Below are 26,452 nucleotides of genomic sequence, written 5' to 3'. Positions count from 1 at the left end.
GGGAGTCAGGGGTTGGGGAGGGCCTCACTGCAGCAGAGCCTTGGTCTTGCGTGCTGGGTCATCAGGGCGGAAGTTTTTGTACTCCTCCACCTCCTTCTCGATGGACAGCAGCTGGCTCTGGAGTTTGTTTCGCAGCCCTGGCAGCGTGTCCCGGATGTGGTTTGTCAGTTGCTGGGGGTAGGGGTGAGGAAAGCATGAAGACCATGGTCACAGAGACCCAGAAAGCCCACAGGACCAGGCAGGGACCAGGATGTCTGGGGCCCGTGTGGACGTGGTGAGGTGCAGAGCCACAGCTCTACCCACCACTGCCCTGCCCACCGGAATGAAAGCTGCCTGGCACACAGTAGGTGCTCACAGAGGTGTTTTAATTGAACTAATGAGTCAGTAATGCCATTTTTAATAGAAGCCAGAAATTTAGATTTTTATTGGAAATCACCTGGTTTTGATTAATTCAATAGTGTTAGACACCACAAGAACCAGATGAAATAAATCAGGGGCAGTGATGACTGGAAGACTGCCCCCTTGTGCCCTCTAGGTTTAAGGCCTCCCTTAAGGTAATTCTCAAGTTCTGGGACTCTGGTTAGGTCACCCCACACAGTATCTCCCTGAAATGCACAATGACTGTAAGAAATGAGTCTTATCACAATTTTACAGATGTAGAAATAGAAGCTCAGAGAGCTGGAAAGTCTTGGTGGGTGAGGCGAAGCTGAGATTAGAAACAAGGTGTATGGCCTCCAGGGACCCCAACTTTGCCCCACGTCACACTGCCTCCCTACTGTCAACACACACACACACACACACACCTCAGTGATTCTGGAAGCCCCATTCCAGGCAGAGAAATATCCAAGGAGTCCCCTGGGATCACCTGTCCCCAGATCAGCCTCTCCCCATTTCAGAAGGTACAAAGGTCTTCAGCCAAGTACGCTCCAGTCCTAGCCCCTAAGCCCAAGCCCTCATCAATGACACCCTCCATCCTGGCAGGGTGCCAGGGCTCCCTTCCTGGCCCCAGGAAAGGGGCAACGAAGCTCAGGTGCTACCTCACTGTGGGACAGTGGGCAACCCTCCCAAAATACACTTCAATGACTCTGTTCTCAGGCTGGTTTCCCAGACTTCATCCTGGCCTGAGCCCCTACCTGGTTGAGGACCTTCTGCAGGTAGGGCGTGCCCATGCGGTCAGCCAAGTGGCGGTAGGAAGGGTGGGAGAGGAAGAACTTGCGTTCAGCAGCCAAGGCAGCTGTGATATCTTTCTTACCATCGATGTCCTTCTGGCTTCGGTTCACGACTCCAATGTAGCCTGTGGGTGGGGTGGAGGTCAAGGGGCATTCAGTCTTGCAGGGAGTGAGGGGCTGGAGGTGAAAGGGAAGGGCTATCACGTGGGTCAGGGGCATGGCCTACCTACCTCTGCGCAGCGGGAGCAGCTTGTTCTCCAAAACATCGCGGGCATCTGTGCCCTCGTCCATCAGATCCAGCTTAGTGATGACCCCGATGGTTCGCTGACCTGGTGGGGAGGATGTGGCAGGAGAGGGCTGTCTACATCTGCACTCGCCCTCATACAGAAGACCCCAGGCACTCCTGATCCCACCACACTCCCGCTATCTCCCAGCCCTCTCCCTCCTTCACTCACTGCCTGCCTGTGCTCCGCCCCCATTCATTCTCCACGGTGGCCCAAACGACTTTTAAGGGCATAAATATGATCCCACAGCTATTCGCTTAGACCCTCCAGTGGCTCCCCCTTACCCTGTGAATAGACCCCCGGGGCCCTGCGTGTCGGCCGCCTGTGGGAACCTACCCTGGGGGTCCACCTCCTTGGCGACCTTGAGGGCATCAGAGTTGGCCAGGTCAGAGTTGGCCGGGGACACGGCCAAGATGAGGCAGTTCTCCTTGGTGACGAACTGCATAAGCATGTCCCGGATCTGGAACTCGATGTCAGGAGGTTGGTCCCCCACCGGGACCTTGGTCATTCCAGGCAAGTCCACTAGGGTCAGGTTCAGCACTGGACAGGGCGGCGAGAGGGCGGGCTCAAGGCGAGGGGCGTGGCCGTAGGCGGGGGGATTAAGGAACAGGGCCGGGTTTAGAGAGGACGTGTTTGGGGGCGTGGCCGTAGGTGGGTGGGGTTAGGGAAACGCGGAGGGCTAAAACGGAGACCCGTTAGAGGCGTGGCCAGAGGTGGGCGGAGCCACGGCTCGGTTCGGGGGCCAGAATACGACCTGCCGAGGAGTGAAGCCCGTGAGGCATCGGCTAAGGGGCGGGGCCAAGGAGACGGTTTCCTAAGGGGCGGGACTCGGCGAGGGAGCTGAGAGGCCGGGGGCGGGGCCAGGGTCAGATCTCACCGTGCGGCGAGTAAACGCGGAGGTTGATGGGCACTGGAGAGATGCCCTTGTTAGTGCCGGTCACCCGGTCGGTCTCAGCCTCAATCTCCAGGCGCACCTCTTCGAAGTCAGTGAATTTCTTCCCCTTGCAGTGCAGAAACTCGGCATATTCTGCCCCAGAAGGAGCCGGGCGCGGGGGAGAAAGCATCATAACCAAAGCTTACCTGGGTCTCATCTCCCACTGGGAAAAGACCCCTCACGTACACACACACACACACACACACACACACACAAAACACTGCCTTATTCTTCCTCCCCCGACAACAAGGCCTCCTCTCCGTTAGGCATTTTTATCCCTGCTGTTCAGATGAGGAATGAGGTCCAAAGAGGGGAAGCCCATACCTGTAGTAGCATTGACCAGCTGCAGGACCAGGGGGCGTCGCGTGACAATGCCAGATCCTCGGGGCAAGAAGTCCCTGCAGTGAATTGAGGGTGAGAGGAGAGTCAAGGTCTGAGGAGGCTCCCTGTGTCCCAGGGACGCCTGTCCTGCCACCGGGGGCCTCAAAGCTCCCCGGAAGTGCCTCACCACACCTCAGCCCAAGGGATTCATGAAGGGGAGAGGGCAGCTGAGAAAGGTGGAAAAGACCACCCTCAAGTCCTCTGGGTCACAGAATTTGTGAGTCTGAACTGACCCTCAGACCTCTCTCAGTCTGCCCTGTGTTGGTTCTGAGCCAACAGGAAGTCCCTGCCCCAACTTAATCACTGCCATTCAACTCAGGAGAAACTGAGGCATGAGGTGCCCCACCCCAATGCCCAAATGTCCGGTGGCCACAGAGTGGGTGCCAAGGAAATGGAGCTGCACTTCGTCCCCTCCTTTCCGCTGTGGGGAAAGGCAGGATCTCACTTCCCCTTTTCTGGCCCCATCTGGCTGGGGTTGAGGATGAGAGGGATGAGGGAAAGGAGGAAACAAGGAAAAGGACTCATGCTTCTTAAGTGCCTACCACATGCCAGGCTCTTTGTGGGCAATATTTCATGGACTCTACACAATAGCCTCACTAGGAAGACAGTATTATTATCCCCATTTTACAGATGAGGAAACTGAGGCTCAGAGATATTCATGTTGCCCAGCCTGTATCTACTAGACCCTGCAGTAGATCTGTTTGACCCTCTGGTGAAGGCTTTCTGCCCATCATCTCCCAGCAGACCCAGATCCCTTTGAATAACTGGACTGAGCGGGTCTCAAAGTCACTTCCTGCCTGTAGACCTGATGTCTATTCCTCAGACATCTGCTATGTCAATTTCAGCCTCAGCAGTCCTTCTGGCTAACTCTTCAGGGTGCCACTTCTCTCTGTCCTGTCAGCTCTTTTCATCACTCCACCTGTTTACCCACAGCCCCACCCAAGCCAGCACAAGGGTGATGGTGGAGGCCTCTTCAGGGATCAGGCTACTGGGATTAGAAACAGGGGATTGCCAGGATTCAGGAAAGAGGGGAGCTAAGGGGCCACAGAGATCTCCTTCATGGTGAGGCACATGAAGGCCCAGGGAGGGGAAAGCATACACTCAAGATACTATAGGGCTGGGACAGAGCCAGAACAGAAACCTGGATGCCCTACCCGGAGCCCAGAGCCTGACATGGACTCACAAAGCTTTCTGTGCCTCAGGTTAAGGGCAGAGTGTCCCCGGAACAACAGAATCAGCCCAGGCTTCTGGGTTCAAGGCCTCATCTGGGGGCCCTGGGGAGGGCTCTTCCATTCTCTGTCCTCACCCTGCCCCACCTCTGGGGAGAGCAGAGACTAATGAGGAGGAGTCAGCCACTTTGTGGGGAAGGAGCATGATAAATCCTGCATTTATCCATCATTTCTAGGTGCCAGGCAAATGCTTTTCATTTGCGCAAGACTGTGAGGTTCAGAAGGGCAGGGCTCGCACTTTTCCATTACAAGAGGTGCTTAATAAATGGGCACTGAGGGAGCGCGGGTTCAGTTCCTTGTCAGGGAACAGAGAGCTCACATGCCGTGTGGCATGGCCAGAAAATTACATTAAAAAAATGGGCGCTGAGGACTTCCCTGGTGGTACAGTGGATAAGAAGCCGTCTATCAATGCAGGCAGGAGATACAGGTTTGATCTCTGGTCAGGGAAGATTCCACATGCCACAGAGCAACTAAGCCAGTGCGCCACAACTACTGAAGCCTGTGCGTCTAGAGCCCGTGCTCCGCAACAAGAGAAGCCACCGCAGTGAGAAGCCTGAGCGCTGCTACGAAGAGTAGGCCCTGATCACTGCAGCTAGAGAAAGCCCGCGGGCAGCAGTGAAAACCCAATGGAACCAAAAATAAATAATAAAAGCGAACTGAATCCCCAAGTCCTCAAAAAGTGCTCTCATATGGAGAAGATAACTTTACGGATGAGGTAACCAAGGCCTCAGAGAGGTGAAATGACTCATTCAAAGTCACCCAGTCAGGAATGGCAGAGCCGGGGAATCAAACCCGCTGCTGTCGGACCCCAGAGCCTGGGAACTTTCCCATCAAACTCTGCTGCCCTCTAAACCTGAGGAGCCAGACTTGGCTTTTTATGTAATTCAATTAAATTCAGTGTAGAACATATTTGGGAGCAGCTGCTCTGTGCCAGGCCCTGTGCTGGGCCCGGGGGATGGGAGGTGATGAGTCAGACGGTTCCCACCCCAAGGCACTCACAGCGTGGTGGGAGAGACAGACAAGTAAACAGATAATGTGATGCAGTGTGACATGTGCTGGAATGGAGGTGCACCAGGCAGCACAGAGGGGGCGGTGGTTAACTGGGGGGGAGGGACTTCCTGTCTCTGTCTTTACCCCTTACTCGTTGACTTCTTTGCAAGGGTGACCCTCTAGTACTTGGGACCCGCCCCCCAGGACTAGAGAGATAGGGCATCTCAGCTCACAGAGGCTGGGGAGGATATGGGGACCTGGGGTCTACCTTCTTCCCCACCTTCTCCTCACCCAGCAATACCATGGCAACAGTGGTTGCCATGGAAACTGCAGGCAGGGCTGGAAAGGATGGGACTCCCCACAGAGAGCCCCTCCCCAGGCAGAGACATGAACCTTCCCTGGAGCTCTAGCCTGAGAGCACCACCCCCCCTCACCCCTTTCCTGCACAGATGGACCCACTTGGCCCTGGCAGGCCTGAGGGGTGGAGGTCCCTGAGGTGCCACATAGAGGGTGTGGGGAACCCAGAGCCCAGCTGTAGGGGTGATCAGGGGTCTGGGCCAGCCTGCTCCGAGTTGCTGCCTCCCAGGGCTACTTAAAGGACAAGCAGCTTATGGGAAGCAGAGATTAGAGCACAGAGCATGTGTGGGAGCAGTGCCTACTCAGACCCAGATTTCCCAGGCTGGGGTGGGGATGGGTGCCCAGGTGGCGAGGGGCCCCATCTTGGCCCTGGCCCAGGCTCTCAGAATTCCCTGGGTGGCTTGTTCAAATGCACATTCCTCAGACAGGCTGGGTTAGAATCTTCAGGGTTGGGGGGCGCAGGGGAGGGGAGGAGGGCATCTGGATTCTAAACACAATCCCCATGTTCCCATCAAGTTTAAGGCTCCTGGCTCGGTGATGAGGAACCAGCGCCAGGCAGAGGCCCTGTGTTCGAGTCCTGACTTGGCCATTCCCCAGCCTGGTGCCCCTGGGCAAGTTGCTTCACCCTCAGGGCCTCAGGGTCCTCAGTTGTAAACCACATGATCTAAAGGAGGCATCATAAATGACCACACGTGGCTGCACAATGATTCCTAGAGCCTTAGCCCATGCCTGGAACACAGTGGGCACTCAGCAGCTGGAGGGGGCTGCCAAGGAGAGCCTCCTGTCCTCAGCCCCTCTCCTTCGGAGAATCCTCCCAAAATTCAGCAAGGAATCCAAGATCCTGAAGAACCGTCTGCCTCACCTCCTCCAGGCACTGAATTGGATCTCAGGATCCTGACCACATAATGTTGGCTGGAAACGATGGACCTCAAGGAAGAGGAGTTTTCAGAGAACATCTCATTCCCTGTCATTGTCCAGGGGGTAGGATGGAGGCCCAGAGACGGGCAGGGAGCTGTGAGGCCGCACAGCAATGGAAGGGATGGCTGAGATGGGCCCAGGACCCGGAAGCCTGCTTCTCAGCTAGGCTCATGCCTGGACAGGCAGTGATGAGCACAGCTGTTCCCACATCCAGACTCAGTGCCTCACTGGCCGCTGGATTCTCACGCTGGGCACAGGATTCTCATGCTGGGCATAGGATGGGCTATCGTAGGGGCTCAGGCAACCCTGGAAGGAGCAAGCATGGCTGAGCAACTCCACAGCTTCCTCCTTTCACCTGGACAGACTGCCCCATACCCTCAGTTAAAGTGCCCCCTGGGGACTTCCTGGTGGTCCAGTGGTAGGGGGCCTGGGTTCGATCCTTGATCAGGGAACTAGATCCCACATGCCACAACTAAACGATGACCCCCTTGGCTGCAACTAAGACCTGGTGCAGAAAAATAAATAAATATTAAAAAAATAATAAGGTGTCCCCTGGCACCTTCGCACTGGAGATTCGGGCCTGATCTGGTCTCCCGCCAGAGCCACCTCTGCACCTCCCACTAAGCTCCTGGTTTGCCCAAGAGAGGACAGAACAGGTGCTCAGAGAAAAGTGTGCCAGGCCCACCAGCCTCGACTGACGTGTGGGAGGGGTGGATGGGGACATGCCAGCTCCTCCCACTCATTTTGGACAGATGGTGGTTTCCTGGGGAGGCCTTGCCTTGCCATCTGCAGAGGTACCTTCAAACCTGAAGCACAGGGGGGATGAAATAAACACATCTCACCACCTCCAGGCACCACATACGGCCTATCTGAACTGGCACTGTCACCCCAGAGGGGCCTGGAGGAATTATACCCAGAGCTGCCACTCCTAGTCTGACAACTGCTCTGGGACCCTGGTTCCCAAGTCCTGCTGAGCTCAAATACCACCAGAAAGTAGCATGCTTGGGCTGGCGTGCGCCCAGCGGTGGTCATCCTTGTAAGTCTCTTGTTTCCTGGACTCTGATGTCAGACAGGCCCGGCATTGGATGTCTGAGCTGTGTGACTATGGATAAATCATCAGACGTCTCTGAATCTCAGTTTCCTTATCAGCAAAATGGGTTTCTGCGAGGCCTATATAACTTAATGTCTGTACTCAGGCATGGTAGCAATGACGAGAAATAAAAGTTGAGGGAGCTGAGCACACAGCCTGGGTTCCCAGGACCATGTCATCAATTGATGCTGCAGGGAGGGAGCTGGAAGATAGGTTTCCTGGGGGCTGGCCAGAAGAGTGGGTGGAGGCCAGAATATTTCCAGCCCAATCTTGCCTTGGAAGTGGAAGGGAAGGGGCCCAACAGACTGTGAGGTGCCTTCTGAAGCAGGGAGCCAGGGTGGAGGCGAGGGAGTGGGTGGGCCAAGAAATACAGTGGGGAGGAGGTGAGACTGCCCCCAGGCAACAAGTCCCTCTCTGTTCCTGCCGCCCCAGGAGGCCCTGGGCTGGCCCATGTCACACAGCCCATGAATTTCCAGCTGAGGTTTAAAGATTTCAGGGCAGCCCTGGCCTTAGCTTCCCCTGGTATTCTAATGTCCTGAGAGCAGGGCCTGGGTTGGCCCTCTTTACCACGGTATTCCCAGCACCCAGCTTGGAGCCTGGCACGGAGCAGGCGTTCGGGACACCCTTGTCGGCCAAAAGACTGATTGGAAGGAGTTTCTCCAATTTTCCCATCACCGCCCTCATTGTACAGATGTGGAAACTGAGGCATAAGAAAGAGGGTCGCCCAAGCTCACAATGCGAGTTGGTGACAGGGTAAGACTGGTGCCCTGGGCCCTGGATTCCAAGCCTGGCACTCTCCCCACAACAACCATTCTTCAATATTAAAGAAAACATGCCATCTTGCTTTTCACCTTATCCTTCCATCCCTCCTACCATTCTTCTTTGCCTCTTTCCTTCCTCCCTCCCTGTCTTCCTCCCCCCTCCCTCCCTTTCTTTCAAGTGTTGATGACTTTATACTTTCAAAACGGAAACGATTTCTTCTGCTCCTGCTTTAAAAAAATCATATGCTCTCTCATTAAATTTTTTTTCAGAAAATACATAAGATGTTGAAAAAATAAAAAGCCACCATCACCCCCAACACCTGGGCCTCAGCATTGTAAACATTTTTATCACTTATAAGAACAGTCATGGCAAACCCTGATGGATTGTTGATTGCTGGCCAAGGATGCTTCCGGGGGCTCTGAAATCTGCATCGTCACGAGGTTTCTTTCGGGGGTGATGGAAGTGGTCTAAAATTGGATTGTGATGATGGTTGTACAAATATGCTAAAAATCGTTGAAGTGTGCACTAAAGATGGGCGAATCTTACAGCATGTAAATTCTACCTTAATAAAGTTGTTTAAGAAACCTGCAGCCTCTTGATTGATGCTCAAACGGCTGTGTGAGGTTGGCATGGCCAGTTTTCCCAACTTGAAGGGGAATAAACAGGCTCAGAGAGACAAAGTCAGGTGCCCCTCATGGACCCGGGCTCTGAGCCACACTTGGGTAGCAGCTCTGTCTAACAGTTCAGCATGGACTTTTCCCAAGTCGCTCAATATGGAGTTACTTCCGGATCCTCATTTCTTTCATTTATTTCTCTGTGCTGGGTCTTTGTTGCAGCATGCAAACTCTTAGTTGTGGCATGTGGGATACAGTCCCCAGACCAGGGATCAAACCCGAGTCGCCTGCATTGGGAGCACAGAGTCTTAGCCACTGGACCACCAGGGAAGTCCCTGGCTTGTTATTTCTTACCACAAACAGCCTGAGGTGAAGGAATCTCAGCTCCACTAAATGATCTCCCTGCTCTGAACCTCAGTTTCCCCATCCATGAAATGGGACACAATACAGCAGCTCCCTCCTATGGCCAATGAGGGGATGTCTCGAGACCCTGACTGTAGAAGGATCTAACTAGCAGACTGCCCATTGGTGCTGTCGTGAGTCACCTGAGTGCCCATCCTGGGCTTGGTGCCTACATGTGCCAGGGAGCATTGCATTCACCTGCTGAGATGTTTCTCCTCTTCTGGGCTGGTGGCCTCATTTCCCTGTGCTAAGATTGGGGACAAAAGAGTGGCACAGTGATAAACAGGTAAAACGTTCATAATAACCTTGGTTGGATCTCCTCTGCCAGGAGCTCTCAGCCCAAGGTCAAGGGCCTCTTTCTTCCTCTGTGGTCCCTCATTCTGGGAGAAAACTGAGTCCTGCCCCACACGTCAAGGTCACGGGCTCGAGGGTGGTCAGGGAAGGCATCCTAGAGGAGGTGTTGGCTGATGTGAGATCTGGAGGTTGAGCCAGTGAAGGAAGAAGACAGAGGTGGGGTGAGGCACCTTCCTGGCAGAGAGAATAGGAGAGTGAGGGAGAGGGACAGCCCATTTCCACATGAGCTGTAAGATACTTAGGTGGCCCCCGGAGGGGAAGCCCAGCTGGGTACGGCCAGCCTCAGGGGCCCAGCTCAGGAGATAAGGCCCTGCTTGGAGGGCAGGGAGCTAAGAAGGGCTTCAAGCAGAGGCATCGGATTGGGAAGCCCTAGAAAGTTCTGAGTTGCCCGACGGAGAATAGCAAGAGAGGAGTCTGTCCTGGGTGTTGGGTAGGACAAAGGTGATGATGGCCCAGGCACAGAAGGGATGGACTCGGGCAACACCCGCAGGGTCTGTAGGCCGCACTGGATGGGGAGGATGCGAGAGGAGCTGGGACCCGACCCCGGGCCTCTGGCTGGGGCACTGGGAGGGCGACAGAGGATGAGCTGGTTGGATGGCATCACCGATTCAACGGACACGAGCTTGGGCAAACTCTGGGAGATGGTGAGGGACAGGGAGGCCTGATGTGCTGTGGTCTGTGGGCTTGCAAAGAGTCAGACACGACTTGGTGACTGAACAACAACATAGGAATTCCAAGTTGCTAGAGCTGACTGCTGCAAACGGTTGGTACTCCTTAGCCAGAGTTCAGTCCAGGAAGGGGGCAAGAGTGCCCGAGAGACAACCAGGAGAGCAGAGGAGGAGAAGCCAAGGTGTATGGAGAGGCACGCACGGGGGTTGGGGTGAAGAGGGTGGACATTCACATGGAGACAGAAGACCCATGCTGGTTCCTGTCCTGCCTCCGATGCACCGCTGTGTGACTTCAGGCAGGTCCCTTACCCTCTCTGTGCCATTTCACCACTTGAAAACGGGATGATGCTCCTCCTGCTAAGAGGTTGCTGGTTCCAAGAAGACGATAAGCAGCACTGCCCTTGGGCCTGGGGGCTCGGGGCCCTGACCTTGGGCCCCATCCTTGCTGGGATCTCTGGCCTCACCTTCCCATGAAGCAAGGGGTTCCTGGGGATGGAGGGAAGGTGCCCAGCTGGAGCCTGTGCACCCCTCCTTGTCACTGTTGTTTTGGTTGCTCAGTCAAGCCTGACTCTTTGCGACCCCATGGACTGTGGCCGCCAGGCTCTCTGTCTATGGGATTTCCCAGGCAAGAATGCTGGAGTGGGTTGCCATTTCCTCCTTCAGGGGATCTTCCTAACCCAGGGATCAAACCCAGATCTCCTGCACTGGCAGGTGGATTCTCTGCCACTGAGCCACCAGGGAGGCTCCTGTGCAGCCCTCCTAGGCCACACTTAAGTGCCCTGGAACTTTCTCTCAGTCTCAAGTGTACCTCTAGGTTCTTTCCCACCTGTGGGCTGCCCTCAGTGCGAGGAGGCAACCTCGAGGCTAAGGCTGATAGAGCTGGAAGATGAGGGCAGCCCGGGGAGTCCCTACCCCGTCTCAGAACTGAGGAGTCTGAAATTCTAAATTCCACACCATCCTGCCAGGTTGCTTTGAAGGTGTGTTTGTCAAGGTGGGAGGGCAGAACACACTGTAGTTAGCAATTCCTTAGCTTGATTTATAACGGGAATATTTAGACATACGGCACGTGGGCTCCACTTCTGCCTCCTGTTCCAGGCCTGGTAGCACCGCCTCAGTGACTGGCAGCCTCTGCTCCCACCTGACCCCTCTGCACTGGCCTGCCTGTGTCCCCTCCCTGTTTCTGACCCTCCGACCCCAGCCAAGGCAGGGAAACTCGATTCTCCTGACGCCGGGATCAGATGCTGTCTGCCAGAGTCACCTTTCATTCCCAGTTCCTTGGGGCCACTGGGTGGGGCAGGGGGTTGGAGAAGACGTCCTCTGGCAGGGATGGGCACACAGGTCTGGCTGAGGGCATGTGCCAGGAGCATGCTCTGGGCAGGGAGGGGCACAGCATCATGGTCTCTCTGGGTCGGGGTGTCTGAAGGGCCCAAAGCGCCTCCCAGACCAGCCTGATCTCATTGCGATCTCTGTTCCTCACTGCCCTTCTCTCCTCCGGGTTCCACCCCTGGCTTTCCTCAGGGGGGACCCTGCTCCTGGAGTGGTTCACTCTTTTGCCTGACCAAGTCCTATTTTCGCTCAGGTACAGACCTAACTGCTCAGATGCCTTCTCTGGCCCCCTGACGACTCCTGCTCCCTACAACATCAGGCTCCTGGTACCCTTCTTCAAACCCACAACATAAGAGCTGTTTGTGTAAGGCAGCCTCTGTCTGTCCCGCTCAGCTGTGAGTCCCCCGAGGACAGGGATGGGTCTGGCTTGTTCACAGCTCTATCCTCAGGGCCTGGCGCACTGCAAGTGCCAAGGAGATGTCAGTTCCCTCCGCCCCTCTACTTGCGATGTCTCAATTATGTCCTAATCCTCTTTGGCCTCAGTCTCCGAATCTGGGAAATGGGATGTAGCCTGAAGTGTTCAGAGGAAGAGACAGATTCTAGTAGTCTGTCTCCCATGGCAGGGGCTGGGGCTGACCAAGAGAAGGGCTCTCAGAGGCCAGAGACTGGCACAAGGTCTGTGCTGGGACCAGAATGCAGACACGGGGGATTGACAGGAGGCAGGGGGCCTGAGCAAAAGGCTTCCCAGCTGGCTCAGGGGTAAAGAATCTGCCTGCCAACACAGGAGCCATAGGAGATGCTGGTTCGATCCCCGGGTTGGGAAGATCCCCAGGCTGCAGTCAGTCCATGGGGTTGCAAAGAGTTAGACACGACTCAGTGACTGACCAACAACTCAGTAAGCCTGAGCTGGGGTAGGCAGAGTCAGCAGAGGAAACCAAAACCCTATCCCCCAGGCTGCCCTTTGGACTCTGGGCAGAGGCTCACTCACCAGGCTCCCTGCCCCACCTGCATCCTTGCCTCTCCTCCCAGCTGGTATCTATGCCCAGGCAGGAACAGAATGGGCACGTCCTCTGGGCCAGACCTGACCCTGAGTGCTTTACGGGCATGATGTCAACACTCGCCACAGTCCCGTGATGGAGGTGCTATTATTATCCCCATTTTACAGATGAGGAAGTAGCAGCTGGGCAGGGTTTAAAAAACATGCCCAAGTTTGCCCAGAGTGTAAGTACCAGAGCTAAACTGCAAACCCAGGTCTGATTCCAGAGCCTGAGCACTCAGCCCCTCTGTCACACTCCTGCTGGCCCTGGCCTGCCCGGGGGGCCAAACAGGAGGGAAGATGGGCAGTGCCCGATGGTCAGCATGCCTGGGCCTCAGAGTGAGTGAGGCTAGGGGTGCTGGAGCCTGGAAGCCTATCCCAGGACACCTGACTTGGTGCCGGATGGGTATAGTGGGGAGGGGTCACGCAGCTGGGGGCAGATGAAGGGAAACCTGGGGCCCCAGACATCTGCTCAGAAAGTGCTGGGGTGTCCGGGGGCCCACGCACACTCCACTGTCTGCGCTCACCACCGAGATGATCTCATCTATGCTCACGACTTGACATCCCATCTCTTCCAAATTTATATTTCCAGCCTGCCTTCCCTCTGAGCTTCCAACTTCCATCACCACACTGCCCACCTGACATCTCAGACTCAATGAGTTCAAAACCAAACTCCTGATCTTATCCCCCGACCCCCAGCCTGCTCCTCCCAGATTCCGTTAATGGTACCAATGCCCACCAGGGTCGAGGTGCTAAAGTCATCCTGGATTCTTCTTTCCTTACCTTCTACATCTCATCCCCCAGCAGGTTTTGTGGGACCATCCTCCAAAATACATCCTGAACTCCACCGTTCTCCCCTTCTTTCTGCTAACGCCCTGGTCCAGCCCCTCTTTGCCCAGCGCAGCAGCCTCTGCTCCTGTTTCCTGTCCCCCTTCCCAAGTCACACACATGCTGGAAGCAGCTCAAGTCATTCCACTACTTATGAGCTTCTGATAATAATGAAAACAAACGTAGTTCCTCAGCTTAATCTGAGGCCCCTGCCTACCTCTCCCATGCTGTGTTCACTTTGCTCACCAAACACCAGCCACAGCGCTTCCTTTCTGTTCTTCAGATACCAAATTCGTTACTGCCCCAGGGCTTTTGCATGTGCTGTTCCATCAGCCTAGAATGCTTCTCCCCAAATAGTCACATGACTTCTTGTCCCTCAGTTCTCATCTCAGATGCCACGGATTCCCAGACACCTTCTCTGACCTCCCTGTGGAAAGTGGCCCTTTTCACTCCTAGCGTTGACTATGGCCCCCAGTTTTCTTCTTCACGTACATCTGCTGGATGGCTGAACGAATCAACCTCAGTCTTCCTTTCTGTAAAAGGGAGACAAAGAAAAAGCATAGACCCAGAGCAGCCCTGCCAGGGTCCTGGGCAGCTGCCTGGGCCACCGCCACTGCAGAGATGACAACAGGGCCCTCTTGGGTGCCCGGAAGCCTGGAGCAGCCTCTGCTTCCTCTGATATATTTTCCACTTCCTCTCCATGGGGGGTTGACTCCCGGGAAACCCCAGGAGATAGGGCGGCTGTTACCATGCACACGGGTCTGGGGACCTGGTCCAGGGTGGAGAGGTGGGGATCCATGGCGAGGCAGACTGTGGGGACCCCAGTGGACCTGTGTCCCACTCCAGTCCTGGTCTCCTCACTAGCTTTCATGAGAATCAATTGATGCATTCCCATGCATGCCACTGCATGCCGGGCCCCTACTCTGCCCCAGACCTGCAGTATCCTCCCTGAGTATCCTCCCACGGGGCCGCAGTCAAAGGCTATTGGATTGTGGAGGGCAACGAGAGGGTCCAAGCCTCTGGGGGCAGAGTCTGAATCTCACTTGACCCCTCAACAAGCTAACAGTTGCAGAAGTCAGCTGTGGCTGGCCTGCTGTGCTGTCTACCCCAGGTACCTCTCTCGGTTGGATGGTGGACTCCGAGAGGGCAGTGGCTAGGTCTCCTGGCCCACACAGGCCCCAAACCTAACTGAACATCAATATCTCCCTTCCATGTGTCTATAAAAGGGGGCTTTTACACTCGTGAACTTGCTGGAGCCCCATACCCATGTCTCAGGAAGGCAGGGCAGCAGCTGGCAGTAGGCCCATTCCTCAGATGGGGAAAGTGGGGGCCCATGCAGCTGCACGTCCCTGTGTTCAGTGCTGAGTTGGGCTCTTAGAGGTGGTGCGGGCCCCAGATTGGAGCCTGACAGACACGGTCCTTCTTGGCCCTGTGACCTTGGACAGGGTCTCTAACCTCAGTGCCTCAGTTTCCTCCCCTGCAGGGTGGTCATCACAGTACCCACCTCACGGGGCTCTTGTGACCTGTCCCATATAGCCTGGCAGGAGGCACAGGGGAAGGGCCCGGCAGACGGTGGCTGAGGTCAGCTGCCCTCTGGTGCCCCCTGCCCAGAGCACGCAGCAGGCACGGAGCATGCGTGAGTAGAGGGGGGAAAGGCGGGCCTGTGGTTTGTACCCTGAAAAGTGCAGGATGTCCACGACTGTCATCTAAAGCATGATGGGCTCAGGGGCTGTATTACCTCCAGGGTCCTCCCACCCCCATCGCTCTGACTGTCAGGCCATAGGGACAGGGACCATCTCTGTGTCTCTTGTCTGCATCTCTGCAGCTCTGGGGGAAGGTGGGGTCACATGAGCAGGAAAGAGGTTCTCTGGAAGCCCTTCCCTGGGAGACAGACGGCGCCCCCCCTGCTGATCAGATGGGCCCAGCCGCCCCCACAGTGGCTCTCCCACGTCCCACAGATACATCGTTCAGTGCAGTATCCTTCTCTCTCACCCCTGAGGCTGACACTGGGCCTTCCCAGGTCATTTGAGGCGCGGGGACAACCATCCAGTCTAATCGCCCATATTAGAGATGGGGAAACTGAGGCTCAGAGAGGGCAGTGACTCGCTGGAGATTTCACAGCAGAAATGGCTTGGGACCCAGGATGTCTCAGCCCAGAACTGCCATCCCTGGGATGGGGGGAGGAGGAAGCCCTCTCTGCCTGCCTCCCTCTCTGGCACAGGTCATCCGCTTCTTTACCCATGAAGGTCATTGGAAGAAAGCTAGGGTTTCTGAAGGAGGTGAGGAAGGCAGATGACAGAGTGGGGAGGTCAGCGGCAATTCTCTTGCCTCCTCCCTCAGTCTGCCCAGCTCCCCCAACTCCGCCTCCAGCCCCCCCGGGAGAGCGCCGACCTCTCTCTCCTTCTCAGCCCCCAGAAAGCCCATCTCTGTCTCCCCTTCTTGGGGAGAGCCTGGGGGGTGGTCACGACCCTGCCTGCCTCCCTAAACCCAGGGCTCTTTGTCTTGGTGGTGGCCCCTGACTCCTTGCCACCTGGCCCTCCCGGCGCCTTGTGGGATCCGAGGCAGGAGGGGGATTAGGTCGTGCAAATGGCTCCCCCCACCCCTCCCAGCCAGCCCGCCTCCCTCCCTGTCTTAGTCATCTCTATACTCCACCGCTTTCTCCCTCCATTCCAATCCCTCTGCCAGGCCACGGGGAGGACGACACTGACAGGCGCCCCCCCTCTCCCCCCCAACTCAGGGGCGGCGGCAGGGCAAGGGGCCGGCGGCTCGGGGAAGGCTCAGAGGCGCTGGCTCCCCCAACCCCTCTTCCTCATCCTGCAGTCGCGCCTCCCCCCTCTTCCGCGCTGCGCACGGATGGCGGCCGGAGCCGCAGAGGTGTGTGTGACGGGGGAGACTGTATCTGGTCCCCGATGCTCAAGGGGCCATGTCCTCTCCCAGGGGCGACGGGAGGGGTGTCCCCCCACCGCAGTCCAGGAATCCCCACGAGAGGAGGGGGAGCTGTCCACAGAGCCTGGGGGCACAGGCCCAGGGGTGCTGCCCGCTTCAAGAGACCCCCCCAGAACCGAGGGGAGTCATGCAGGCCCCTCGGTACCCATGAGGGGTTCGGGGTGGGGAAGCAGCCCTTTGCCCGGGTCTGCTGTCTTCCTAAAGGATGGAGCAGAGGAGGGGGGCGTGAGCCCGCGGCCGCAGGCTTGACGTTTGCGGCCCAGCGTGGGTGAGGGGGGTGGAGGGCGCTGCGCCCCCGAAGGGCTCTCGTCGCGGGGGAGGGCCGCCTCCTCGTTCTGGCTGGAGGTGGGGGCGGAGGGGGCCGAGCTGTCCGCCGTGCAGCGCCAGGGGCTCCAAGGTCCCGGCGCCGTCGGGGCCGGGTCCCGAGACCCGGAGGACCCGGGCGCGAGGAGTCCGCGTTCCCGGGGCGCGCCGCTTCCTACCTGCCTACGAAATTCTCGAGCACCGAGCTCTTGCCGGCGCTCTGGCCGCCCACCACGGCGATCTGCGGCAGGTCAAGGTCCGCGTTCTGGCCGATGGCGGAGAAGGCATCCTGCAGCCGGTTGACCAGCGGGATGAGATCCTCCATGCCACGGTTGCCCATGGCTGCGGCTGGCCCAGCAGGCTGCGATCCGGCCGCCGCTTGGGCTCCCGGCTTCGGCTCCGCGGATGCAGCAGCGCGCTCCGACGCTTTTCTGCGCCGCGGGTCCCCCCGCCCCTCGGGGATCGGAGCGCCGCGCTGCTCCGGGGTGCCGCGAGGGGGCGCCCGCAGCGCAGCGGGTCAGCAGCCGTGCGCAGGCGCCGCCCGTGGCACTATGGGGACTGTAGTTTTCAACTTCTGCGGCTTTTGGGGGCGCTCGAGCCGTGTCCGGGGGAGGCACAGATGCTGCATCGCACGTTATCTTTCCTGGAAACGGGCAAGGTCTCCTAGGTGCCCTTAGTACCAGACCCCTTGGAGAGTAGTCGTGGCTGCCTCACTCCCTCTTACAGATGGGGAAACTGAGGCTTGAAGGCACGGCCTCCTCCAAGGTCAGTCTTCTGACCTTCAGTTTCACTCGGCTTCATTGCCTTCTACTTTAGGTTGTAACACTAATTTATCTCCTGCATTTCCCTTCCCGCCTTTGGGCCTCAATCTCCCTGTTTCTACAAGGAAAAGATATAGAGCATTAATTTAACAAATATTTACTGAACACGTACTGTAAGCCATATCCTGTTCTAGGCGTTAGAGATATAGCAGTAAACAAGACAGACCAGGTCTCTACCCTCATAGATCTTACAGTGGAGACAGACAGTAAATGAATAAACAGATAAAGGAAACAGTACAAGTGAAGATAGTGTATACTAATAATGACACGAGAAATAAACAGCATATGAAGAGTTCTCTTTAGCCTGGCAGGTTAGGAGGGTTCTCTGTGGAGGTGACAGTTGAGAAGAGACCTGAATGATGAGAAGTAGCTGCTGCTGCTGCTGCTAAGTCATTTCAGTCGTGTCCGACTCTGTGCGACCCCATAGACAGCAGCCCACCAGGAGAATCCACTGTCCCTGGGATTCTCCAGGCAAGAACACTGGAGTGGGTTGCCAGTTCCTTCTCCAATGCATGAAAGTTAAAAGTGAAAGTGAAGTTGCTCAGTCGTGTCCGACTCTTAGCGACCCCATGGACTGCAGCCTACCAGGCTCCTCCGTCCATGGGATTTTCCAGGCAAGAGTACTGGAGTGGGTTGCCATTGCCTTCTCCGAAAAGCAGCTAGCCAGGCCAAATGAACAGCAGGTACAAAGGCCCTGACACTTGGAAGGGCCTTCTTGGGACAGTTGGAACGTCTTGTCCTGGTAAGTGAAGTCTTCTCCCCAAACCATCAGGGTGGTGGTAAAACAGTAGGGCTCGAATCCAGGACTCTTGAAACCCTACCCTATTTATTTTTTTCACATAGAAAGACCATGGGACCCCAAGCCAAGCTGTCCACCTCTGCATTTAAGGAACCTAACTGGGACTTCCCACAAGGAGACTAGGGAAGAGAGAACAGAGAACAGAGAGAGAACCCTGGAGAACAGAGGAGCCTGAAGAGCTACAGTCCATGAGGTTGCAAAGAGTTGGACATGACTTCGAGACTGAGCAACAACAGCAGCCCTGTTCTACTGGGGGTCAGTAGGTCACCATCTGTGAACAGAGTCGGGGCCACTGCTGGGAGATCAGTAGTCTGTAAATTGGAGACTGTGGTTCATTCACTCATTTAAGACATATTTATTAAGCCAGGAGCTTTGCTAGACCTCAGAGATAAAGCAGGGAGCAAAATGGATGAAGCCTTTACCTTCATGTGGCTTATAGTCTAGTAGAAAAAGGACAAAGTACAAATGAGCCAATGAATATGACTGTCAGATAGTCATGAGTACTTTGGAAGACAAGAAAGCTGGAGAAGCTGGAGGTGGGGGCTGTGTTGCTGTTTTGCATATAGTGGTTGGAGGAGGATTCTGGGAAGGTAAAAATTTGAGCAGACCTGAAGGAAGTACGGGAGTAACCCATGTGGACATCTGGGGAACATCTGGGCAGAGAGGAAAAAGCGGATCCCATTCCAAGAGCATGACCTGGGTCTTAGATGAGCTGTGTGATCCAGGTTCCTCCGTATCTTTGAGCCTCAGTGATCTAATCTGGGTAATGGGGATAATGATAGACTGGAATGCCCGTGAAGGGCATGGCCCTGGCCTGAGGCTCAGGCGACCCTTATTAAACCACTGCTTTGAGAATGCTGATGATCACAACCTTCCAGAGAGCTGGATGTGGATGTGGAACTGCACATCCTGTGTGGCTGCTCCCAGCCAGCCCGTTGTTATGCTCTGAGAACCAGAGAGGGCAGAGATGAAGCCTGGATTGGTGCCATTCATTTATTTAGAGGGTGCCAGTTACACTCTGCCTAGAGGGGCGCCATTGTAGCTGGTTTGTTTTTCCTAATTACAGTAGAGAAACATATTGTATTAATCAGAATTTACACAGTATTTGAAAACTTCTGATCATCCTTCCACCCAGAGATAACCACTATTTAGAGTTTATTCTCTGGTTTATCCCATGTATATTCATTTTGTTTTTTACAGAAATGGGATCATACTATAAATCCTGTCTTGCTGAATCACCCATGCCAGACGAGCAGCCTGGGTATCACCCTGAGTTGGTCAGAAATACACAATCTCATGCTTCACTCATGACCTGCTAGATCACAACCTGCATTTAACAAGAATCAAGAGCCCCGGAGATTCCTGTGCACAGGAATCTCATCAGAGCTGGAGAAGCTCTAATATATATTATTATATGCAACTTGTTTTTTTTTTAGCAACAGTAAGTCTTTGAGGTCTCTCAGTGTAATAACAGATTGGTCAAGTTCCTTGTTCGCAGATGCATAATTTCCCACTGTTTAGTAGTGCTTTGGTTTTGTTCTCGGGTTCGGTGAAAATGATTGTGCCAGGCTTGAAGAATGGATGGATAAAATGCCACTTGGGGGTGTGTGTGTGGAGAAGGGTTGATGTTCTGGGCAGAGGAATCAGCATAAGCAAAGGCATGGAATCAGAAAGGAAATGAACCTGATATCTACACTGGCCTCATTCCCATGGGGCTTCCCAGGTGGCTCAGTGGTAAGGAAACCTCCTGCCAATGCAGAAGATGCAGGAGACAAAGGTTCAATCCCTGGGTCAGAAGATGCCCTGGAGGAGGAAATGGCAACCCACTCCAGGATTCTTGCCTGGGAAATCCCATGGACAGAGGAACCTGGCAGAGCTACAGTCCATGAGGTCAGAAAGAGTCGGACATGACAGCGACTGAGAGCACGCACACACACACACACACACACACACACACACATTCCCACAGGGCTTGGTGAGGACCAAAGGAGGGATGCTGCAGATGGTTCTCCCAGGTGCTGAGAAGCTGGGAGTCCCGAAGGCCAATGAGTTAAATGAGAGAAGTGGCTTTGACCCTCTATTTTGAGCCCTAACGAGGGAGAATTCTCTCTGGAGCCCTTGAAGCTGTAACCACCACTGTACTGGCAGATCAGCAACAGGAACACTCATTGGACATTTCTCCCTGGGCCAGATTACTGGGCTGAGAGAGTCAACCCTCAGGACGGGGGAGGAGTTCCTATTAGTTCTCCTTGACAGATGAAGCAACTGAGGCGCAAAGAAGAATGTGGCTGAGGGCACAAAGCCAGAAAATGATGGAGTGAAGATGTGAATGGAGCTTGGTGAGACTCTGGGCTTCCATGTTTATAGCCTATACTGCACCAGCTGTTGTAATCTGCATGCTTTTAATGCACATGAAATGAAATGCTAGTCCCTTCTGATGGGGTTTTTGTTGGGCATACAGCAGGTGCTCAATAAATGCTGACTGTATTGAATTTCTCAGTGGCTTTATTATGCAGCACTTGAGCCAAGCCATTATATTTAGTCATGACGTCTGCTCAGAGTCTGGCCCTTTGGATTCATTCATTCTTCAACAGGCTTTTAAAAAAAATGTTTACTTATGTATTTGGCTGTGCCAGGTCTCAGCTGTGGCACGTGGGGTCTTCAATCTTCGTTGCAGGTGTGATCTTTTTTTTCAGTTGCTGAATTCAGGATCTTTAGTTGTGGCATGTGGGATCTAGTTCCCTGACCAGGGATCAAGGCTGGGCCCCCTGCATTGGGAGCTTGGAGTCTTAGCCACTGGACCACCAGGAAAGTCCCTCTTCAACAGGTATTGATCAGGTACTTCATGCCAGGCCTCAAACAAGACATAAGGGGATGAAGAGGTTAGCAAGATGCAGAAGTTGAACCCTCCTAGAATGTGGATCACAGGGGAGAGAAAGACAAGAAAGTAGTCCAGGTGGATGAAGCCAAGACACCTGGCTGTGTCAGGCAAGGTCACTGTGGAAGCCAGCTGGGCCAGGCTGGGGCTCCACATAGTGCCTTTCTCCGTGTGGCTGGGGGCTGGGCACCAAGATTTCCCAGGGGCTTTGGGGCACCAGTGGTCCAGGCATCTGTGCTTGCACTGCCTCATCTTACAATGAGGAGCTCCCCATAAGTCTGGAACAAGGCACATACTCTTGTGTACTGAGGATCAAGGGTACAGTTCCGTTGCTAGACTGCCCGGTGTTCAAATCCCACCCCAACCACTATCTAACCCAGTGACCTTGGACAAGTCATTTCACCTACCTGGACCTCAGTTTCTGCATCTGCAAAAAGGGGATAAGACTATTAACTATCTCATAGGGTTATATGAGGAGGATTCAATGATGTAATAATTCAGAGAAAATATGAGAATAGTGCCTGAAACAGTGAATAATTAGAGCCACGATTACTGTGATTATAATCATCATTACCACTGTACTGTCTAAAGAAACTTCAACCTCATGAAGGTAGCAAAGGATGTCACCTCTTTTTTTTTTAAATTTATTTTATTCATTTAGCAGTGCCGGGCCTTAGTTGTGGTATGAGAGATCTTTAGTTTCGGCATATGAACTCTGAATTGCAGCATGTGGGGTCTAGTTCCCTGAGCAGGGATCGAACCTGGGCTCCCTGCATTGGGAATGTGGAGTCTTAACCACTTGGCCAACAGGGAAGTCCTGGGCTGTCACCTCTTGGTGGGAAGGTTAAAGGATTGTAGACACGCCAGGATTTGTCCAGGAGAGACAGAGCTAGGTCTGGAGGCGTGGACTGGGGGCCAACTCTATCCCTGGATGGCTCAGTTTGTGAGAATCTCAGGCCCCAGTGAGCCCTAGAGTCCAGTTATTCCCCATGTGGACAGAGAGCTTTGAGGATATATCTGACAATCAAGAAAGGCCTCTTGGGCTTCCTTGGTGGCTCAGTGGTAAAGAATCCACCTGCTAGGGCAGGAGACATGGGTTCGATCCCTGGTCTGGGAAGATCCCACATGCTGCAGAGCAACTAAGCCAGTGCACTCAACTGTTGAGCTTGTGCTGTAGAGCCGGGGGCCACAGCTACTGAAGCCCACGCCCCCTAGAATGTGTGCTCTACAAAAAGAGAAGTCACTGCAAGGAGAAGCCCGAGCAGCACAACGAGAGAGGAGCCCCAGCGTGCTGCAACTTCAGAAAAGCCTGCACAGAAACAAAGACTCAGAATAGCCAAAAGTAAATACATAAAAATTTTTAAAAGGAGTTAAAAAAAAGAAAGGCCTCCTGAGAAGGTGATGTTTGAATGGAGCAGTGAAGACTGGACAGGAATCAGCCTGGTGATGAGTGAGAGGAGAGGGGAGATTGTGAGGGAGATTTGGTTCCTCTGGGGACAGAAGGTTGCCACTGTGGCTGAAGCTGGTAAGTGGGGGGTGGGGGCTGGGCGAGCCTGTTACACACAAGTCAGTCCTGTCCAGCAGAGATGGCCACACTCAGATCCCAAGTAGGGAGGGGCCCTGCCCTAGGTCACTCTGAAGGGTAGGGTCAGCAACAAGGGGCTGCCCACCCTGCCGCTCCCCACCTTTGTTCTCTGCTCCCCTCAGCTCACTTAGTAGTAGGTAAAGGCACAAATGGATGAAAGCTTCTTGCCTGAAGAGTCCCATGGACAGAGGAGCCTGGCAGGCTAGAGTCCATGGGGTGACAGGAGTCAGACACGACTTAGCGACTACACCACCACCGTAATAATCATACTATATGATATCATCGTGAGAAGAGACAGATTCCTGGAGCAAATAGGTCTGGACATGGCGCCACCTGAGTACAAGCCTATTTCATGGTGAAGGTGCATCTCCACGTGGAGGCAAGAATGGGGCCTCCAGGTGATGCCACATCCTCAGGCCTCATTTGGGATGCAGAGATGAGGCCTCTCTTCTCCCTCTGAACATACCTCATTGGGGGGCTTTGCTTGCAAGGGGTTGATTTAAAGGAATTAACACGAGGGACTTCCCTGGCAGTACAGTGGTTAAGAATCGGTGCTTCCACTGGAGAGGGTCTGGGAACTTAGATCCCACATGCCCCGAGGTTCAGCAAAAAAAAAAAAAAAGCAATTAACATGAGTCTAGCCCCAAACAGTGTCCTCAGAGCATTCTCTGATCTCCAGGGATGCAGCGCAAGGTCACATACATTCCAAAAAATGTTCACATCCTCCTCATGAAAAAGTCATCCAAACGGATCATAGCAAATTATTTTTAAAAAGGAAAGTGAATCTCCGCCCCCATGAACCCACTACACACATTTATTCTTTCCAAAAACTGGGATCATAATGTGTATGCAGATTTGTAACCTGCTGAGTTCACTTCATACCATATCGTGTTTAAATATCCTTTGAAGACATAATTTCTAAAGTTCAGTTCAGTTCAGTCGCTCAGTCGTGTCCAACTCTTTGTGACCCCATGAATCGCAGCACGCCAGGCCTCCCTGTCCATCACCAACTCCCGGAGTTCACCCAGACTCACGTCCATTGAGTCAGTGATGCCATCCAGCCATCTCATCCTCTGGAGTCCCCTTCTCCTCCTGCCCCCAATCCCTCCCAGCATCAGAGTCTTTTCCAATAAGTCAGCTCTTCGTATGAGGTGGCCAAAGTACTGGAGTTTCAGCTTCAGCATCATTCCCTCCAAAGAAATCCCAGGGCTGATCTCCTTCAGAATGGACTGGTTGGATCTCCTTGCAGTCCAAGGGACTCTCAAGAGTCTTCTCCAACACCACAGTTCAAAACCATCAATTCTTCAGCACTCAGCCTTCTTCACAGTCCAACTCTCACATCCATACATGACCACAGGAAAAACCATGGCTTGACTAGATGGACGTTTGTGGCAAAGTAATGTCTCTGCTTTTTTTTTTTTCATTCTATTTTTAATGGAATAAGTTGGCATGAAAAGGTAGGAAAACCAATTACATTTATGGTTTTAAAGTGAAAGTGAAGTCGCTCAGTCGTGCCCAACTCTTTGCGACCCCATGGATAGTAGCCTGCACCAAGCTCCTCCACCCATGGGATTTTCAAGGCAAGAGTACTGGAGTGGGTTGCCATTTCCTTCTCCATGTCTCTGCTTTTGAATATGCTATCTAGGTTGGTCATAACTTTCCTTCCAAGGAGTAAGCGTCTTTTAATTTCATGGCTGCAATCACCATCTGCAGTGATTTTGAAGCCCCCCAAAATAAAGTCTGACACTGTTTCCACTGTTTCCCCATCTATTTCCCATGAAGTGATGGGACCAGATGCCATGATCTTTGTTTTCTGAATGTTGAGCTTTAAGCTAACTTTTTCACTCTCCACTTTCACTTTCATCAAGAGGCTTTTTAGTTCCTCTTCACTTTCTGCCATAAGGGTGGTGTCATCTGCATATATGAGGTTGTTGATATTTCTCCCGGCTATCTTGATTCCAGCTTGTGTTTCTTCCAGCTCAGCGTTTCTCATGATGTACTCTGCATAGAAGTTAAATAAGCAGGGTGACAATATACAGCCTTGACGTACTCCTTTTCCTATTTGGAACCAGTCTGTTGTTCCATGTCCAGTTCTAACTGTTGCTTCCTGGCCTGCATATAGATTTCTCAAGAGGCAGATCAGGTGGTCTGCTATTCCCATCTCTTTCAGAATTTTCCACAGTTGATTGTGATCCACACAGTCAAAGGCTTTGGCATAGTCAATAAAGGAGAAATAGATGTTTTTCTGGAACTCTCTTGCTTTTTCCATGATCCAGCAGATGTTGGCAATTTGATCTCTGGTTCCTCTGCCTTTTCTAAAACCAGCTTGAACATCAGGAAGTTCATGGTTCACATATCGCTGAAGCCTGGCTTGGAGAATTTTGAGCATTACTTTACTAGCATGTGAGATGAGTGCAATTGTGCGGTAGTTTGAGCATTCTTTGGCATTGCCTTTCTTTGGGATTGGAATGAAAACTGACCTTTTCCAGTCTTGTGGCCACTGCTGAGTTTTCCAAATTTGCTGGCATATTGAGTGCAGCACTTTCACAGCATCATCTTTCAGGATTTGAAATAGCAATTTCTGAAGGCTGTGTGCTATTCCTTAAGAGGCAGACACCGTGATTTATTTAGCTATTCTCCAAAGTTGATTATTTCCCCGACCACTATTATAGATGTTTCTGTGCACCTGCTGGCTTTTAAAAAGACTTGTTTCTGATTATTTTCTTGGGCTAGATTCCTACAAGTGGAGTTACCAGGTCAAGGGGCAGAACATGTTCAAGAGTCTTGATAGAGAATTTGCAGATTACTTTCCAGAAAGATGAAGCAACACAAGAAACCAGTGCTGGCGCCCCTATTTTCACCAACATGAGCATGAGTTTCAGGTTTATATATATATTTTTTGAACTGTGGTGTTGGAGAAGACTCTTAAGAGTCCGTTGGACAGCAAGGAGATCCAAACAGTCCATCCTAAAGGAAATCAGTCCTGAATATTCATTGGAAGGACTGATGCTGAAGCTGAAACTCCAGTCCTTTGGCCACCTGATGCGAAGAACTGACTCATTTGAAAAGACCCTGATGCTGGGAAAGATTGAAGGCAGGAGGAGAAGAGGACAACAGAGGATGAGATGGTTGGATGGCATCACCGACTCAATGGACATGATTCTGAGTAAACTCTAGGAGTTGGTGATGGACAGGGAGGCCTGGCCATGCTGCAGTCTATGGGGTCGCAAAGAGTCAGACAGGACTGAGCAACTGAACTAAACCATATATATTTTTTTACTTTGGCAATTTGCTAAGCTCGCCCTGTGCGAGATGCCAGTGCGAAACATTATGTAATATCATACAGACACACACACACCCCGGGAGGGGCCACTCATTTTACGTAAAGACGAAGAAACAGGCTTAGAGAGGACTCCCGCGTCTGCCAGGGTCGCCTAGCCAGGAGGCAGAGGAGCCCCAGTTCAATCCCGGCTAGCGCCGAGATCTGCTTGGTTGGAAGCCCTGGGGAATCTCGAGCCGTGTCCGAATCTGGGCGGATGTGATGCTGTCACACAATACGCTGTCGCTTCCTGCCCTTCAGGTATAAAACCGGGCTCTGCTTCAAAGTCCGAAGCGCCCGGGCCGCCCTTCCACCCGTAGGCGGGACATCCCCTTTAGTCCCACCCACGTCCAGCCCCGTTGGCGCCTAAATCCAGGCCGAGTTTAGGCACCTGTGCTGCCGCCCCAGGGGCCGTAGTAGCGCGGGTCCCTAGCTTTAGGGCAGCGCTGGCCACGTGAT

The 26,452-nt window shown here is 53.7% G+C and overlaps 1 protein-coding gene and 1 long non-coding RNA gene across 17 annotated transcripts in view; one reads left to right on the top strand and one right to left on the bottom strand.

The window, feature by feature from the left end:
• Positions 1–17,024, bottom strand: part of DNM1 (dynamin 1) — a 43,482-nt gene extending 26,458 nt beyond the window's left edge. For 15 of the 16 annotated variants that reach the window (XR_009496278.1, XR_003037043.2, XM_005213220.5 and 12 more), the window contains exons 1-7: positions 16,771–17,024; positions 2,712–2,785; positions 2,331–2,480; positions 1,790–1,993; positions 1,400–1,498; positions 1,134–1,294; positions 29–171 (exon numbers count right to left, since the gene is read on the bottom strand). Coding sequence is in view for 14 of the 16 variants with exons in the window: in XM_005213220.5 (XP_005213277.1) it covers positions 29–171; positions 1,134–1,294; positions 1,400–1,498; positions 1,790–1,993; positions 2,331–2,480; positions 2,712–2,785; positions 16,771–16,931 (992 nt within the window). In the remaining 2 variants the exon portion in view is untranslated. The remainder of the gene's footprint in view (positions 1–28; positions 172–1,133; positions 1,295–1,399; positions 1,499–1,789; positions 1,994–2,330; positions 2,481–2,711; positions 2,786–16,770) is intronic. The other variant, NM_001076820.1, reaches the window with a different exon arrangement.
• LOC104973485 (uncharacterized) lies at positions 15,973–20,703 on the top strand. The gene is made up of 2 exons (XR_810009.4): positions 15,973–16,216; positions 18,256–20,703. It is a non-coding gene; the product is annotated as an uncharacterized lncRNA (long non-coding RNA).
• Positions 20,704–26,452: the final 5,749 nt, after the last annotated feature.

The sequence above is a fragment of the Bos taurus genome, chromosome 11 (genome assembly GCF_002263795.3).
Source record: "Bos taurus isolate L1 Dominette 01449 registration number 42190680 breed Hereford chromosome 11, ARS-UCD2.0, whole genome shotgun sequence".
In the NCBI taxonomy this organism is placed as follows: Eukaryota; Metazoa; Chordata; class Mammalia; order Artiodactyla; family Bovidae; genus Bos; species Bos taurus.
This window is presented reverse-complemented; position numbering and strand designations above follow the sequence as displayed.